General features: G+C 35.8%; 1 protein-coding gene across 5 annotated transcripts in view; it reads right to left on the reverse strand.

Annotated features, from left to right (window-relative positions):
• Nucleotides 1-19,307, reverse strand: part of USP47 (ubiquitin specific peptidase 47) — a 61,556-nt gene that overhangs the window by 33,830 nt on the left and 8,419 nt on the right. For 3 of the 5 annotated variants that reach the window (XM_072864938.1, XM_072864936.1, XM_072864939.1), the window contains 8 exons: nt 12,796-12,855; nt 9,534-9,737; nt 8,456-8,572; nt 7,155-7,293; nt 5,386-5,482; nt 4,708-4,853; nt 3,802-3,881; nt 2,793-2,942 (listed from right to left, as the gene is read on the reverse strand). In XM_072864938.1, the coding sequence (XP_072721039.1) occupies nt 2,793-2,942; nt 3,802-3,881; nt 4,708-4,853; nt 5,386-5,482; nt 7,155-7,293; nt 8,456-8,572; nt 9,534-9,737; nt 12,796-12,855 (993 nt within the window). The remainder of the gene's footprint in view (nt 1-2,792; nt 2,943-3,801; nt 3,882-4,707; nt 4,854-5,385; nt 5,483-7,154; nt 7,294-8,455; nt 8,573-9,533; nt 9,738-12,795; nt 12,856-19,307) is intronic. The other 2 variants (XM_072864937.1, XM_072864940.1) reach the window with 2 other exon arrangements.

Below are 19,307 nucleotides of genomic sequence, written 5' to 3' on the forward strand. Positions count from 1 at the left end.
AAACCAGCAACACTTAACAAAACAGAACTGTACTTGCTATATCTCCAGAATACTTGTATTATTACTGGTCTTCTGGTGTTACAAAGCAATTTCCACTGTTTTCTAGTAACATAATTTCAGCATGCCAGCTAGTTCCCCATTGCATCCACTCTTCTCTCAGCTGTTCTTCATCTTGCAAAATTTTTATGTTTTGCAATCAAAAAACTCTTTTTAGCTTATGTCTAATGCTGTTAAATTCAGGCATCTATACAAAAGATACTAGTACCTACAAAAATCATTACGTGAACTGCTGCTCCTGTTCACTTCCTTGAAATAAGCTATGTATTTTTATGTCTATATTTCTACTGACCTCAAGAAAAGACCGACTCAGGTTTTTTTAAACCATGCCCTTGAACAATGCAGATAGTATAAGTACTTTTTCAGAAACTATCTTGAGATACATACTGACAAGATCTCAGTGCCCCAGAGATGCCCTAATGAGTTTGTAGCTATGTAGTCTTACTACAGGAACTTGGCGGATGGAGTGGGGAATCAGAAAAAAAAAATATTTCAAAATGCAGACCTTAAAAACATACTGAAGAATTTCAGAATTATTTCATATTAGGAAATAAAGAAAGCATAACATTATCCTTCCCAGTTCTTCAATGTTCCCATGTATTTAAGTAATACATATATATATATACAGATAAATGCAACATTTCAGATATCTACATTTTTTTGGTAGTACACAATGTCGAACAGTGGGATAATACACTTTATGTGGCATTCTACAGATTAACCTTACTTAAAGCTCATACATCCATTCTCTCTTATTAGAAAGTAATGGAAAATCACTTACCTCTAACTAGAGTTCTTTGAAGGTAGTATCCTCCTTAGATCCCCTATCTTGGGTTGTGTCGCCTGCTGCAAGTTCCCTCAGGAGCTGACTAGCAAGGTCTAAAAAGTTTTACATTCCCTTCTATAAGCCCTATTAGCGCATGTGTGAAGTTTTTGATCTCTCACTCATACCCTTTTACCTACACCTACTAAATCACCATCGTCTATGGATCAATGGAGGATACTACCTTCAGAGAATTCCATTTAGAAACAGGCGATTTTTCCCTTCTCCAAAAGCAAGTATCCTCCATATCTCCCCACTGTTGAAGACTACAAAACTAAAAATTACATCTGCCATAGATAATACAAATGCAGGGAGGAGAATCAACTGAATATAATCAGAATACGAATTAAAAAAAGCTCAAAAATTGAACCATCAGTACAAATTGCAACCATGTAACTCTGTGTAATAAAAATCTTAAAACTATTTTCCTCAACGTAGTAAACCCAGTAAATGCTGATTTACAGGAGAAATATCAAATACTACTAAAAGTAATCTGATACTTAAGTTCTTAATTGTTCAAGCTTTCTGTGTTTCTACAAATATACAAAGTCATTTTTTAGCATTCTGCTATAGACTTCTAAAGGAAAAAATTCCAATTTGCGACACATGTACAATGCATTGTTAAATGCGGAATACAACTACATGAACTGAATTGTTTTCATTACTTTAATAGATCAGAAAAATCTCATTATTGAATAAAAATTACAAGAAAAATTTTTTGTTTAGGGACTACTTCTAGACATGACTTTTAAAAGGTGAAAAGGGAAGCCATCTACATAAAACATCAACCTATATCAATGGAGTGGCAGCTCAAAATACAGCTTCAATTAGCTGGATAGTTCTAAAAAATTTTAATGCAATCTTAAAAAGAATTCAAAGGACTTTACTAACTTGAATCCTTTTGTGAGATCAATGTTCCTCATCTTTACTACTTCTCAAGATTGGTATTTAAAGTTTTAAAGTATGAAGTACTTTGAACCTACACTGCAGTTTAACCTAATTCTAACAATTCTTAACAGAATTACTGTTAAGAATTACAGACTATTAGTGCTTAAAAAATATTGCCACCATACTAAATACAAAAGGAAAAATACTTTATATATAATAAATAATCCTGGTAAGCCAATTACACAACAAGTGTTTGTTTAAAACAACCTTTACTGAAAGACTTGTTTGATTTATTCTTATTCTTTCTCACAACTTCATCCATAGTACAGGTATTTTAAGCCACAACAGTGGAATTTCACAGTTTGTAATCACTTCTTTTCAGGGGAGTGGAAAACATAAAACAAAAGAACTTCCACAGATTTACTAAGCAATATATATGCTTGCCAACATCAGTAATGCTGGAGCAAAAGTGACCAAGAACACTGATGTACGATATGATTTTTTATTATCATTAAATTGCTGTTAAAAGCATATGGTATTTGAGATGTGAACTTTAAAAGCACAGCAACAACATGGTAATTAAACTAAAAATTCTAAGTCAACATTCTGTTCTTTCACTAAGATTTTCAACAATGCTATGAAAATTTAGCAGATGTGTCAATAAAGAGAAGAACCCAAATAAAACTTAGTGATCTCATAAAAATATCTTGGGTAAATGATGAAAATTTTATCAGGAAGAAAATAATTGATTACTGCAGCCCTAAGGCAATGAAGTTGCATTTCCCCTCCCCTTATACATGCACCAGTAGGACTCATTGAAGGGCAAAAGAAAAAACAAAACAAAAAATAAACCAAAAGCCAAAAAAAATCTTCTAGAACTTGCTAGCTGGTTCACTGCACAAAGACGAACACCCCAAGATGGAGTATCTAGGATGATACTTACCATGTAACAAATTATACCACTGTCGCATTATGTATTCTATGTGTGTATGGATGCACTATTAGTCAGCATAATAGTACACACCACGCTAGCAAACGCCTGGTTGGAGCCATACGGCCGGATGACCAAAGGAATATCCAGGTAAGTGTCGATTCTCCAGCCTTCATAGCCACATTCTAGACATCTTACATAGTCCTTCAGTTTGCCTTGATACAGTTGATTTATAAGGTCGGCCTGAAACAAACAGATATTCAACAGAGCTTTCAACAAATGAAACAGCACATATTTCCTTTCTTTAGTTTTACAAGAAAATGCCTTTTTAAAATTAAATCTTAATTGCATAGCTACACATTTAGAATACCATTCCTCAGTAGGACATCCATCTCTTGATTTCTTGTCTTCCCCTGCCCCACCACTGTACAAAACATGTATCAAATGAGCTTCTCAAACCACGTTATATAAGCTTCACAGTAATCTTTACAGTCACATCTTAAGAGTGACTACCAAACTACCAAAACTGAAGTTTATGTTTCAAAAACAAGCCTGATCTTGCAGACATTAACAGATTGATACTGCAGTCTTTCTCTGTGTCTCCAGGGGTAGGTGCAGAAAGACAGAGGAAGTATTTGCCAATCTACAAATCTGAAGATTGGCCTATAACAAGTTGGCCACTTACTAGAATGTAGCATGTGTTATGAATGTACGCCTATCTTTCTCCTACATTAGAAGAGTGGGCTTGAGCTGCAAGAGCCTGCAACGTAGCCTAATAAATACTGACAGCAAGGAAGCTATCACAGAAGAGCAGTTACACAATCACTTTCTGTGCTTCAAATAAAGACTAAATATCCAGAGTTCAGAATATTCCACTTCTAAACAGGGGAGGAAAACAGAGGCAACACACTCTTGGAAGTCATACTTATAGTAGCTTAACTATTGCATCAAACAAGAAAACTGGCAACTATTGCAGACTTTCAATAGCCTTGTGTTTAAAATTCAGTTAACATTTTTCATGATCATCCTTTAAAAACAACAACAAAACCCCACAACATTACCACACTGCTGACGGAACGGAAAAAAGTTTTTATACAATTACCTGTTCTGTTTGCTTCCATTTCTGCTCCAAAGCATCAAACATGACTCTACAAAGCTCCTGTACATCATGTTGCTGCCATGCTGTTAGAAATTTAAATTAAAGCAGGAGATGTTATTAGCCCCAATACTGACTGTAGCCTGAGAATACTTCCTAAAAAGCTACCAATTTGTTTAAGTCTGTACCTATTATTTACTACATTATTCACTATTGGGCCAGTGTTCAATTGAAGTTAAGTCAGAAAAATAAGCAGCCAACTTGCTCACATTGTTTATGCATAAACAAGAATTGCATACATAAGCAAGAATATGTAAAAAATATGGAAATGCTAATATGCACTGTTACAAAATAAACTGGTTCTGACTTATTTCCCACTTTGCGCTGATTCTCTAAAACTCAATTTTTTTTTTCCTTGTAAGTGTGAGGACACTGAAATCCAACTCCTTATCATCATGTGATTACTCCGTGGAAAAATCAGCAGGTTATGTGGCAAAATTACACTACACAAGTGTCAAAAAGACAAATACAGTGTTTGTTTATATTGAATTATCCATATTATTTTCTACTTCAGTGCAACACATGCATTTGACATTTGTGATTTAAAATGGACACAAGTTTCTCATAAAGAGCTACTTCTTTAGAAACAATTAACAACTGTAATGATGACTTAATTACAAAAATACAATGATTTTTACTTTAACAGCCTAAAACTCACAGACATCAAACTCACAAAAATCAAACACACACCACAACAAAGTATCCATTTAGGCTATTTTGTTTCCATTGAAATAAAGTGGATTCTAATAATTATTTTTAATTATTCTGGTATTTTTCCCTATCAACAGCAGTTTAGGCCCCTAACAGGCAGCTGCTGAAGCAAATCGCACAAGCTTAAGAGCTGCGTATTACCCTCACTACTATCCCATCCAAAACTCCGTGTAACATCTGTTGTTTCAATTGCTCTTTTTTTGCTGGTCTGCAGTAAAACAAACAGTCTTTGAAGCTGGTAGGGGATACTCGTCACAGGATCCTCTTCAGATTCTTCGAATTCCCATCTATTCACAACACAAGATTTGACAATTAAAAATGCTTTGAAAACATTACTCAAAAAGGCATTTAAATCAACATTTATTACATTTCAAGAGGTCTGCCAGATTACAGACATTAACTGAAGCTGTTTCTTGGGAAAAGTCAAATGAAATTGCTTTCCATTTCTGCAGTAAATGACAATACTATTCTTTAAATGTACAAATCTAACATGAATAGAATAATTTTGAAGCCATTCACTGCACAAATACAGAGATGAACTGCACTTAGTATCAAACTTAATTTCAAGTTTGATGTTTTCAAGATGGGGCAAGTTCATTAAAAAGCTTGTCCATGCCAGAACCAGTAACATATCTTAGTATTTTACTAAAAATCTGAAGCTTTTAAGCAGATATAATTTATAATAGTCTATCCAGCTTGACTTCAAGCATGCTTTTCAGTATCCAAACAAGGAAATTTTGAGAGGAGGAATTCAAAAGGGTCTCCTACCAATATACACCAGCGCAAATTTAAGAACAGGTTTTGATTATATATACTCACTTATATAATGCATTTCTAAATTCAGGAGTCATGAAAAGTGTTTGTAGAAGGCTGTTCAAGTAGCAAGTCATTGCTTGATTTACTAGCCCCACATAACCTAAATATACAAGAAGAATGAGATGGAAATAATGCAAAAAGGTGGGAAATCACTAAGAGTTAAAACATTTGACAAGAAAACAATTCTGTGATAACATTTAAGAATTGCATCCATCTGTTGTCATTTATTGTTATTTACACTATAAAAATTGAGAGCTATTACAATTGCTCATTTCTGAAGAGCAATAGAGAGTAATAGTTTACACAACAGAAATAATTTCCTTGAATTGACACAAAGCTATTTCAGTGATCACAAATTATGTTTCACAATAACAACCAATACTTAGTGTTGAATACTGCACCAATGGGGATGTAGGTAACTGTAAATATTTTAATAGTAGATGTAAACATTTTACAGAAGAAACTAGAATTTTTAAAGAAACAATTGTGTACTAGCTTACTTATTGACTGATGTCAACTAAAAATATCCTAGTTATAATGTAAATATAATTTGTATCTGCATTGGTTTGTACTATCAATCTCAGAACTATAAAAAAAAAACCCAAACTCTAAAGTGCCCTTGCACATGTATCTTCTAAAACCTTCTCCCATAATAACCAATTAAAACAGATACTAAAAATCAGTGTCATTTTTATTAGGTGAAACGGGAATTATTTACTTATATTCATCTTACTGTAATTTTAAGATTTTCTCCTAAATATACAATATTAACAATAGTTGATAAGTAAGCAGCATATACTGAAGCATAGTGTAATAAAGAAATTAAATATGCCTATTTATACTCTGAAGCTCTTAGTAAGTATTAAAAAAAAATAAATCTCATTTCCCTACTAGTAATGAAAAGGCAGCTACTCCATGCAAAACACAGGCATTTTCCGTGAAGAGACCAAGTTAGAACATGTGTATTTTATTTATTACTCTACTCTATACAGATGATCTTTTCATAACTACATTAAATAAAAAACTGGTATGTGGCAGATAAAACTTTCTTATCCCTCAAAAAAGTCTTGAGCACGCATGAATTGGTGTAATACGAATGTCGTCTTTGTGTCTGCTCACCAAATTTAGTATCAGGAGTTTATCTCATTACTGAGCTGTAACTTGCTGTCTCCTCCTGCCCCCTGTGCAGCAAAGGCACCCAGACAGCCTCCTGGGATCTGCCCTGGCACTTGTCTGCGAGGCAGAGCTGCGCTTCCCTTCCAGAGGGAGTTTCCACTTGCTGATGGGGAGCCAGGCAGAGGAGGATAAACCAGGGGAATCATGGTGCAGGCAGAGAAAACTGCAACCAGGGGCTACAGGAGGAAGACTTCAGTTAACACACGAAGCGCAGAGATTTGGCAACAGCCCCTCTATAACAGAGTATCAAGTACTCATTATGCTGTGAGTGAACACTCAGCTTCAGGTGAATACTTTCCGGTAATACAATCCTGACTACTCAACTAGGGACACAGCAGCAGATTAAAACTGAAAACGAGGGCCCAACAGAGAGTTTGAATTGCACTGTCACAAGTAAGAAAAGGATGGGATACAGCTCATCTGTTCCCAAAGCGATACGAGAATATTGTAGAAAACACGATGGAAGATGTAGTAGTGACATGGGGTTTTTTTTAAATAAATTGCAATTTATTTCAAGTAGCAGCACTTCAAGATTTTTGAAAATATGCTAAAATAATTATGAATTAGCATTGCCTCTACAAGAGAGAACACTGTACCTGTGTCTGATTTGCTCAGGACTGAAGAATAAGAGTAGCTTTGACTGACATAGTCATTGGTACAGCCAACAGAGCCTTCTCTTGGAAGAGGGCCTATAAATCTGTCTTGCGCACTGTCATCTGTTGTACCCGACTCCTCCTAAAAACATAAATACACTGATTTTATGCAAAAATTAGACAACAAATTTTTATTGAAGCACCTACAAGTTTTACTTCTTTCTCTTGTGGCTAAGAAATCAATTTTGCCAGCGTATCACACAAATGTTACAAAATTGCAGATATACAGTTGCTTGAGTAACTTTAATTTTGCCCTCCAAATTCTCAACCCCTTGAGAAACTGTTCTTCGTATTAGTGGAAGCAAATGCCCCTTAGAATACTGTATAATCAAATACAGTACCATAAAGCATACTCAATTGCAAGCTTGTTTGTTGTATCTCCTATGTCTCAAGTTTTCTGCACTGAAATACAGAATGAGATTTTCTTTTTTTTTTTCCAGGTATAAAAATTACAATTCGATATTATTTCAGAATCACCCTCAAATTCTGACCTTGTGCACAATTATTTAAATGTGGGTTGTTTTTTTTTTTTCCCTTTTCAGGTAATTAAGTCCACAATAAAGGATAAGTAGGCCAGCATTATGCTGACATGAAAGCTGAGTAATAAATCTTAATATATCACTAGTCTGTCCAATCCCTGATTTAAATAAACTGCGGCTGTGTTTATCTTTCACTGCATCACATATTTGAGAAATAGGAAATTTCAAATATTTTGTTATGGCAGACAGTTGCTTCTAGCAACACTGACAACTCTTCTTTTACATTTTTTTTTTCTTAAAGGTAAATTTGGAAGTAGGTAACTGCTGTTACCTGTAGGTTACCTGATACAGGACTGACATTTCTGAGAATTCTGTCAGAGTGGCCTAATATTGCTTTCAAACACCCAGAGGAAAAGGATTAGGTATATGATTAAACCTGTATTGTTAAGACTTATCTCTAAATATGTCAAATTAATTATATAATCTTAAAAAATTACTCATAGCAAAGCATTACATAAATATTTGACAAGCATGAATAAAAAGTGACAGCAAATCATTACTAATGGAATTGGTCCTACTCAGGAGAAACCTAGAAGTATAAAACAGTAGTCTAAAACTCTGTTGAGAAGGTTCCTGAAGATTATTGTATGAAATATACAGCCCAATTTAATTTCATTTTCTGATCTCACAAGAGCAATACACAGAACATACATCTCTCTCCCCCCAACACTATAGCTTATGTAGCTGAGCGGAGATTTTACTTACCGGCATTATATGAGGCTGCTCACCATCTTTGTCTGTCAAATGCAGGAAGTTCTTCTTCCCTGGCTCAAAACCGGCATCAAGAATAGTTTTGTCACTGTTCTGATCTATTGGAGTCTGCTAAAAAAAAAAAAAAAACAAACCGACCCAACACTTTTTTTAAAAAAAATAGATCTAGACACAGTTAACAGATTCCGTCCAAGTACATTGCTTGAAGTAGCTTCTGACACACTAAGATGAAATGAAAACAAATAATTATCCAATATAAACAAAACATACTCATCATTAAAACTGAAAGAACTTGGGAACAGTTTAAGAAACAGCGTAAATTAAGTATTACAGTACAGTTAAATACTTAGAAGTTGGTTAATCTAGTCAGGAGTCAAGACACTGGTCTACAAGTTTCTTGCAGAATATCAACCTATCTAGTGTCCTATTTAGCTTGCATATTTTTTTTTTTAAAGGAAAAAAAAAAAAAGTTCAGCAAGCATAAACATGACCTGAAATAAACTAACATCTATTTCTTAAGGAATCTTACCAAGTTTTCCAGGTGTATCTATAGAAATCATATTAACTAAAACCAACACCAATTTACAATAAAGCACAGAAGTTATATTAATTGTAAATTTTTTGTATTATAAATTCAGATAGGTATAAGAAACATGGAAAGTCACCACACAGCATGCTTCTGTTCAGAAGAAAACATTTCTCAAACAAGACCACAGGAAACAGACGACATTAATTATAGTGGGTATTATTAAAAATACATACTGATAATGAAAACTAGCATTACATCTGAATGATCATATTAGTTCCTTTCGTTTAATGATTAAATACATATATCAATTAAGAGCACATTTTGAGACTAAAATGTAGATATAATACAAAATAAAATTCAGCCAAATCAAAATAATGGTGTCAGTCTGCTCTGGTGCACCTACTACAAATTTTTACAGGAATTAAATGAGAACACCTTTTCCCAGGAATTAAATGAGCACTACGCAATACAGATAGCACTATTCTATAATGTGAAGATTTAAATGTTTGCTATCAAGAGGAAATAAAAAGCATTTTGCCATACCGTATCGGTTACATTATCACCATTTCCCCACACCAAATCAAAAGTTCCATTCACGTAGCCCACTTTTGAAGCCACATCTTCAAACAGCCTTTTAAGTGGTGTAGAAGCTGGCAGGTTCAAGGTAACACGCTCATTTACTGTCTTGGAATTTGTGGTATCTTGTATTATACACAGCACCCTGGGTTCCTCAGCAGCACTTTCCACCTGAAATGACAGCAGGCAACAATTCATGAGTAAAGCTGAAAACATTTTGGAGTTTAACTGAAAAATCAAAACAAGAATTCACCAGTAAAATACAGTATACTCTTACAACCTAGAGATCCTAAAACTGGACTTTATTTTTGAAAGCAGGCATAAGAAAAATCAATAACCTTCCAGTTTTGGAAAACCTATGTAAAAACAAGCTCAATTTTATAGAACAAGAAGGAATTTGGATGGATGGATCACTGTAGAGAGATAAACTGCTCAAGTTCTGCACAGAATTTCAGCCAGTAAGCAGATAGAAGACTGCTTCAAATCAGGAACAGACTTGCAAATCACCACTTCAAGCTCATATTTTGCTTTGACATGATCATAAATCCTGCTGAGTTAGAAGTATACCTTTTGTGATTTTTAGGAATGCAACCCAGAAGATCTGCAAGCTTCCAAATAATCTTGGAAGCTAACCATTGAACAAAAAGTTTCATAATCAAGCCACCAACTTTCTTCTACTAAATCCACTGGTGCATGAGTCACGGGAGAAATTCTGCCTGAACAGAGTAAGAAAATTAACATTGCCAAATGGCTACTAGACAAAGTAAAGAGATTTTAAACAGCAACTTCAATATATCTGAAATCAGAAAAGCCAAGAAAATGGCATTTCCCAACACTTTCCAACACTGAAAACCAGGAAGTCAAAGATCTAAGCACAATCAATTAATTCTCTCAATTATCCAAAGTTGTAGAACAATCAGGAAAAACTAATATTTAAATACAGGTCACACAAGAAAGCATCAGGTCAGTAAATGGAATAATTAGTCCCCAAGGACTCAGCCTTTTCATCTTGTAACACACAGAAAGCATTAGTAACGCATGTCAGAGCACCCAAATCTTAGTCCATGGCTAAAGGGCACATCGCCTAAAAAGGCAAAAAGATACATGCTGTGCTATCATGATTTTCAGTGGATAAAAGCATTAATAAATAGCAAGAACTGTGTTCATGCTAAAACTGTCAGCCACGTCATAAGCATCTTCTAGAGAATGCCAGAAGAAAGAACATCTAAGCAACTTCAGCATCCCTTGTATTTCTACACAGCCAGCCTCACAACGCAGATCACTACCAAAGTGGTATCGTCCCTTATGAGAGATCTTACACCACCAAACCTTTTAAAAAGGAACAGAAACATTTTAGCTGATGCTGCATCCCTTCATTTCCCAAAATTTCAAGATCAGCTGATAGTCTTCAGGCAACTATAAAATAAAATGTTAGCTGACTGCAGCATCTATTCCTATCATCATCAGAAAAAAAGTTGTCAGAGAAGGGCAAATAAAACCACCTCCCCCCAATCTGTATTACGTTACATTTGCTTTAGACTGTGATTTTTCTTAAGACTTTGAAGTCCAATTTCTCTAAGTTTATCAAATGTAATGTCCTGTGTGGAAATCTTCATTTACTGCATGCTCAAAAAGATATGCAAGGCACCATTTCCAGCAAATCTGCAACACTTCACCTTCATACAGTTGATCTTTACAGAATTTTAGGTTTATGAACTACTTTCCAAGAAGACAGACAAAACTATTCCTAAAACATTAACCACACATTAAGAAGCAAACACAATTTAGAAGTCAAAGTAATTTTGACATATTGTATCCTCACTTTCATCCACAGCACCCACAGAGGCACACAGGGCTGTACTTGAGTAGACTAAAATTCACCAGTGATTACTTCTCCTGGGTTCTTTCCTTTAAATTTCCCAGCACAGCTTCATTCTTCAATTTTTTTTGGCTAAACAAGCAGCACACAATTTGTCTCTTTCATTGTGTGGTTACAAAAGAGAAGATGAAGCTTGTGGCTCAGTTCAGTGGTCTACTTTCTTGATTTTTCTGGAGATGATGAGCAGCAGCTAAAACCCAAACTCATAAGATCAGCCTACACTTATGACCCAGATTCCCCAGCAATGGTAGCAGCTTGCTCTGGGTGGAAGCCCACCCTCCTCTACAGAACAGTGCAGAGAGGTTAAGAGGCATTTGCTGCTCTTCATACAGCTTCATCTAGGAAAATGCAAGTTAACTCAGATTTAAGGATTCCCACTGATCCTACAACTTGACCTGCTACTGTATATGAGCACGTCAGGTATAGAAGTTCTCCACTGGAGACTTAATTGCTTGTTGTCCTATTGCCTTTACATAACCAACACCTTAACTCCCCTCCTCTCTGCAGAAAATACTTATAAATTCAACTCCTCCTACTCACACTTTCTCTACTACCTTTGAAAGTGAATCAGTTGTGACTTCACAACTATTGGACTCCAACTATTAGAGTTGCTACTGAAAATAATTAGACACACAGTATCTGACAGATGGAAATAACATTAAGAGAACAAATTATAGAAGATTACAGAAGATTTGCTGGTTGGGTTGCTGGATGTTTCATGTCAGACAAATCCTCTCTTCCTTGTTCACAGATGTAATTCTGACAGACTGAACTGGTTTAACTCAGGGTTAGTATAGCAAAGGGTATTAAGCCATCATTCGCACTGCCCCTGCTTCAAGTTGTTCATAGTAAATAGATAAAGCAAAAATAACCTCAGTCCAACTCTATTCATGCCAAGCATTCACATATACCATCTGAACTATCAGACAACAATGCAAACATCTTTTTTGTGGCTACTTTACTATAAAAATAGTGTAAAAGGCAGTACTGGCCAGTGATAGGCCTCTAAACTATTTTGACAGGCTGTTATCAAACTGAGTCCACAAAGTAAACACAAAACTTAATTTTAATCATTACATAATCTGATATGACAGCTACACAATTCAATTTTTTTTATGAAAAGCTAGAGGGCCAAAAACACACACACCAGTGTAAAACCATATAAACACACTCAATTTGAAGCTTCTACTGTTAAGACTGCATTTAATAGGTACATAATCTTTGTATTCAAGAACATGCACAGAATTTCAATAGCTCATGCTCATGTTAAGAAATAAACAAAAGCTACAGCATCATGCTGTTACTATGTATCTTGGTTATCATTTTATAAAGTTGATTTCATCTGTCTACCTGTGAAAATTTCTTCTTCATTTCAGCAAAGATACTTTGTCTGCAACTCCAAAACATATCCTATAGTATATAAAAACAAAATTAATAAGTCATAATCCTTTAAAATAGTAAATTGACTTTTTTTTGCATAAAGTCAGTTTTAGAGTATAAGCAAAATGTTATTACCGACTTCCAAACCACCATTCACAGAATAACTTTAAAAGCAATAGCCTCCAAATATTGTAACAACAAGTTCTATTAACATGAAGTTCAGCGCACACTATTTTAACATTGAAATTATCATAGGAGCAATGTTACATAAAATGTCAGTTAAGTTGTAATACATGACAGACTACATTTCATAAAGTAAAAAAAGCAGAGAGTGGATAAGAAAATGTAAACAACAATTCAATATATAAATTCATACTAACAAATTCCTTCATTACATTAAAAAAGCCCTCCAGATATAGGTAAACATTTTACCTCAAATGGCTCAAGCGCAAGTTTAGCATATAACCCTGTAATTCAGTTTATTATTGCATTTATAAATTATGAAGCTGTCCAGTTTCGTATGAAACTGTTTCTTCATGCCTGAATTATTTCCTGTAGGAAAGTTTTTATTAATATGAACCCATTTTGAAGTATGCAGCTGAAGGTAATCAAGAGACAAAGTTATTGACTTTTCTTATTCCTAATACTCTTAGGGAAGCCTGCCTTAGTATTTCTGTTGTACCATCAAAAATGCAACAATAAACATTACCTGTACATACTGTTTTCTGACTACGGACAAACATCAAATTAACTAGTTTCTGAATCTGAAGCATTGCACTTTGTATTTTTCCAGAAAGGAAAAACAGGAAGTGAGAACCAAGATGCTAATAGCATCACTGCTCTTTTCCAAACTTCTTCAACTGCGCCCTCAGTCAAGATTATCAAAACATATAATACTGACATAATCTTTACTGATGTGACCTATTTGCCCCAGCAAATGACCTACAAAAATAGCCCAAATTATACGATTGCATTTTACTTCTCAGCAGGATGACACATAAGGCGAGATTTCTTTCTTTGAATACAGAGAACTGGAGTTCCAGTTTTGAAGTTTTAATAATTCAAGATTAGTAATTGTATCTAGCAATTGTTTTCTTTATACACCAGTTTGTAATTTCAGATTTGACAGAGGTTTTAAAAATTAAAAAAAAAACCCAAACAAAAAAAACCCCCACCAAAACCCCAGAAAACAAACACCACCACAATTTAAATGTTTTGTTGCTTACTAGTTTTACCTGCTCTCAATTGAAAGTTACATATGTTTTGCTAAAGTGACTTAAAGGTTAATAGAGTCCCGGAAGCATAATTTTGAAACTGCTGATTTATGATAGCCATCAGGTATACTACCCTCTGCCGAAGACTTATGTCTTCCAATTTTCCTCCTCATCAGTGTCTCCAAAGAGCCCTTATTTCTGCCTGAACTCCCTCTCTCCAGAGACAGGCAAGTTAAGTCCAGTATACACAGGGGCATGTGTAATTTTCTAGTGTGTTATTTTACTTCGTGCATGCAGTGGAGGGTGGAAGGGGAGGACAGGCTCCAGGCATCACCTGAACTGGACAGAAAAATCTACAGGTTGCTCCTTTTATAAGGAGCTGGGTTCCTTATGCTGGGTTCTCAGCTCTTGATTTCTCAGTAAAGGACTGCTGGAAGATTTTCAAGAGTTATTTCACTCTAAACAAATTCTGAATGGCAAAAGTTGATTTTCAATATTCCACATAACACATCAAACAAATCAAATTTACAAATCATACTGTTTATATGATGTTCAGGAATTCAAGAAGTAACTAAGAGCCTTCAGCTGCTCTGACAAGACAAACCACAAAATCACACAGATGTATCAATCTTTCAAATGCAGCATTCCCTACTTTTCAATTAAAGCATTCACTCTACCACTCTGAATATACTTTATAATAACCACTAGTTCAATTCTACATTTTACAGAAACGGGAATTTTACAGAAATCTTTTCACCATGGGAATTTATGCTTTAAAGTACAATTAGGAGAACAAAGATTGTACTATACATAAAGCTGCCTAAATTTTACCCTGATAAAAATGACTCTGGAATTCACCAAACCAATTATTTATTACACCTCACAAAATAGATGAGCATATTAACTACATAGTTCAAGGGTTTCAAACTAACATACACATGGTATTCATAGGTACATACAAAAATATCCTACTGCCTTTTCCTCAGAAGAGATAAGAGCAACTACTCAGGTAGCAAGCACATCTATTCTGTACTTGTGGAAAGTCCTCAAAGCTAGATGTTGCTACTTTGCCATGCCGTGACATAGTATGCATGCCATGACTAGCTTAGTAAAATAAGTTGCAGACCCTCAACTGCATAAGCATCTAAAAAGGCAAATGCAGACTGCTACTTAAAGGCTACAATTTGGGAAACCATCCTATGATTATTTTACCACAGAAGTCTTCTCAAGCTAATATTTTGGTCAATAAATATTTGAAATTGCAATTTCAAATGTTAACCTTTTACAAATATTGAAACACTGACACTTTCATCCCAAGTCACTTCATCTTTTACACTCTTCCATTTCTAGAAAGAAGATGACGTTCCCAAACCTGCATATAGAAGATTTGACTATGTGTTAGACCAGACATGCAAAAGACTGTCACACAAACATGCAATCAACACACAGATCTGACATAGGTAGACATTCTAGAGCGCCATTTACATAAGCATTTACCCCATGTACCTTTCTAAAAAATATTTCATCTTTTTTACATGAAAGATCTGCATCTGTAAGTTGCAGAGTATAAAGCATATTGTAGCACTGAAGTAATTCAAGCTGTAATTCTGCACATACTAACAAAGGAAGCATTGTTATTAGTGCCATCTGCAAGACTGAGACATTAGCTTTGACCATATAGGTTCTGTGTTTGTTGAAAACAGAGGAACAAAAAAAATTCCAGTGTTACTAGAACTGTCAAAACAACATTCAAATGCAAAACTGTAGTGGTTTTAACACTGCATTTAGATGTGGCTTGCTATTTTTCAGCTTTGAATCACTGAGTTCATTAAAATTCTATAGCAGCATTTTACTAACCTTATGAGGACAAACCAATACAAACATATTTTATTTTTCAAATGACAGAAGATTCTCCCAAGATTTTAACTGCTGCTTCAGCTCTTTTATAAAATTATATTCAGAGATTGAAAGTGAAACCTAAAGCTAAGCTCAAACTTCATGTAGATTCTACCCAATGTTTCTAAATTCCAGTATTTCCAACAGGCAAAAATATTGACAGCATGAATCAGTAAGTAAAATCACAAGTTTCAGGTCAAGAGTTTAAATAACAGATGTGTGAAGTTTCACTGCCAAGTAAAGTTAATGGCCTATTGAGACTTAAAATGATCACCAGTAGAGAAGTTCCTACATGTCCACACCCTATAAATAATTCTCACAAATCACTGCAATACAGAGGAAAGACAAAGAGATCGGTAGCGAGTGGCAACGGCAGACATCATGCTTACATTAACAAAATTACTTGGACGATTAAGCCTAAGACAGCAATTCTCAAACTTCATGTAGCTTCAGCACCTTAAGACTACCCTATGAAATGTACACAAGTGACTACTGCTTATCACATTACTGCTGGTCAAACTTTGGGGTGTGCATTCCAAGTTTGTGTAACTGATTGGGTGCGCATTTCCAGCAATTACAAGTATAAAGTGAAATTCAGTAGCTTCAATCACAAAAAAGTAGTCTGCACTGGTACCTTTTACTACTAAAGTATAATTGCATAGAAACATTCAGACATTATTTACAGTTCAACTGAACAGAAGTTTGTTTCAACTCTCTTTCTCAGCAATGACAAATTGCTATCAAACCAGCTCCTTGAGAAACCACAACCATATTTCAGGAATTCCTTCACCTATTCCAAGAGGTCCAACCCATTAAACACCACACTGGATATGTGCTGACAGCACTGCATTCTGCACAAAATATGAAGGCTAAAGACCTTTCAAATATACAGCAAGTTAAGGGGAGAAGAATCAAGAGAGTGCTAGGTTACATCTCCACTCTAAAAACTCTCTTTACCCTGTGCATTTTGAACTATGGACTTCAGAGTCCTTACAGCCCACAACTCCCTTCTCCACCCAACTGGGCTAGTCACACTGAATGCTTTTTCCTAGCCCAGCAAAGCTCTTTTTATGCAGGCCAGCTTCCCTGATACAGCCAGCTGAGCAGGTCACTCCCCTGGGAAGTAAACAAGGGATGATGAAGGTCCTTGGAGTGAGCAAAGCATTGAGCAGGTGGTCTCTGTGGCTTTGGACACTACTGTAGTTATTCATCTACTGAAGAAAAGAGGAATTGGACTCGCATTTGGCTTTATTTTAGAGGAGAGAAGCAACTTATTTTTGAAAGACAGCTTATTAGACTAATTCTGTCAGAGCATTGTGAGCTGTTACTCAACACAGGTGCCTCACTGCAGCCTAGTTTGAGTTAGTGAGGGAACAGTGCACTTCGAATTCTGTTACAAATGCCTGAACCAAAACATACTTTACAAAGAAGCATTTTATAGTATACTTGTGGCAAACTGAATACACTTTTTTTAAATGCTGTTCCCAGGAGGTCTCAATAAACAGAATTATTTTGAGCTGTTAACTTGATATATGTTGTGTTGGAGCATTTCCCAAGGCAAAGTAATTCTGAACGACCTTTAGACACAATCATTTAATTTTGAATCTGGCTGACTTAGCGGTATCAGGTTTGCGAGTACCTGAATAACATACTTTATCCTCAACTTCAAATTCTTCATTATACCTGGAGAGACTTCAGGCAAAATCCAACAACTGTGCTTTGAAACTAGTGAAACTAAACAGAGGTTTTCTGTCCCATTACTAGCGAGGAAAAAAACACACTTCACACTGAGCCTAAAATACTATCTACATTCAAGAATATATACCCTGACTCTGACCACTTTCCTAATTATTGAACCTTCATCCCCTCCCCTTCCCCCCCACCCTGGGACATCAAGGATTCACGAGATTTAGGGAAGCCCTTTCAGTCTATCCCCTTGACTAGGAACAAGACTGGAAAATAGGAAGGAAAACTACCAAAAGGGTCTGTACTGGGCCAGGTTGGCGTAGAGGTAATTTTCTTCATAGAAGTCCCTAAGGTGCTGTGTTTTAGATTTGTGACTGAAAAAATGCTGATAACACAATAATGTTTTAGCTCTCGCTGAACAGCGTTTGCACAGCATCAAGGCCTTCTCCGATTCTTACTCTGCTGCCCCAGCGAATAGATTGGGGGTGTGCAAGAGGCTGGGAACAGACACAACCAGGCAGGTGACCCAAACTAACCAAAGAGATATTCCATGCCATGTAACGCCAGGCTCAGCAACAAAAGGGAAAAGAGGAGGTTTAGTTAGGTTCCATCTTTGCTTGAGAATTGGCTGGGCATTGGTCTACCCACAGGACATGGTGACTGCCTGCCTTTGCATCCCTTGTTTTGTTAAGACCACTGCAATTAAAAAATAATTATGATACCCTTATATACAATAATACGAACATATCCATTTATTTTGGAAAGTCAGCATGTAAGACTGATGAATTTACAGTGCACTAATAACACTTCACACATACACAGAAGCCTAAAAACTTTGAACACAGCAATACTTCAGTTATACAAGCAGTTAAAGCTTGAATAGCTGCAACTGCTGCCAGAAGAAGCAGCCTTGCTCCTACCTGCTTCTTATCATCCCCACACTGTCCCCTTTTTTGTGCTGGTACAATCGGTCACGCAGCTACATGTTGAACAGGCTCAGATAGCTAATCCTTCTTAAAATTAATCATTTCTGGTTGGTTTTTCAGTTGGTTAGCTCTAACCCGAGTCAGCCCTCTAGCTTCTCAACAGAATCCTTAACCCCCCTGGAAAAGGACCAAGTAATACAACGGTACCAGCAGAGTAGCAGTGGTAGTATTTTAAATGCATGTATTGTATGTAGTAATACTTCAATTACTAAATACCAACACCATCTGGACATAGTGCAACTTTCTTTGGTATCCTGAAAGATTAAAATGACACCCTCCATCCTTAGGTATGAGTCTCTGTAAATGTCAGTGCTGCTCACAAGGCAAAAGGAGTAACTCCCTCTTCTACCCTGAATGGCCTAGAACAGCAAAAATGTCATTACTGCAGCAATCCTATTGCTTTTGCCTTCACCCCATGCTCACCCTTTTTTCCAGCCTGCTGTAGATACAGGATAACTGCTGCAGATCATGGAAGAAGGCTGTGGCCATACTGAGACTAGTGGCCCTGGCTAAATGAACCCTAACAATGCTTTCCTATGGTGGATGACCCAATGCAGAAAGGAGGAGAAGAGGTATAAAATAAAATTCTGTAGCAGGGCCTCTGGGATCTTGTTCCTTTTGGGACTAAGGGGTATGTGTTTTACTCTCTTCTCTACCTCATGTAGACCATGGATTCATTTGTTGTTTTCAAAGACCACCT

The sequence above is a fragment of the Ciconia boyciana genome, chromosome 6 (genome assembly GCF_034638445.1).
Source record: "Ciconia boyciana chromosome 6, ASM3463844v1, whole genome shotgun sequence".
Classification (NCBI taxonomy): Eukaryota; Metazoa; Chordata; class Aves; order Ciconiiformes; family Ciconiidae; genus Ciconia; species Ciconia boyciana.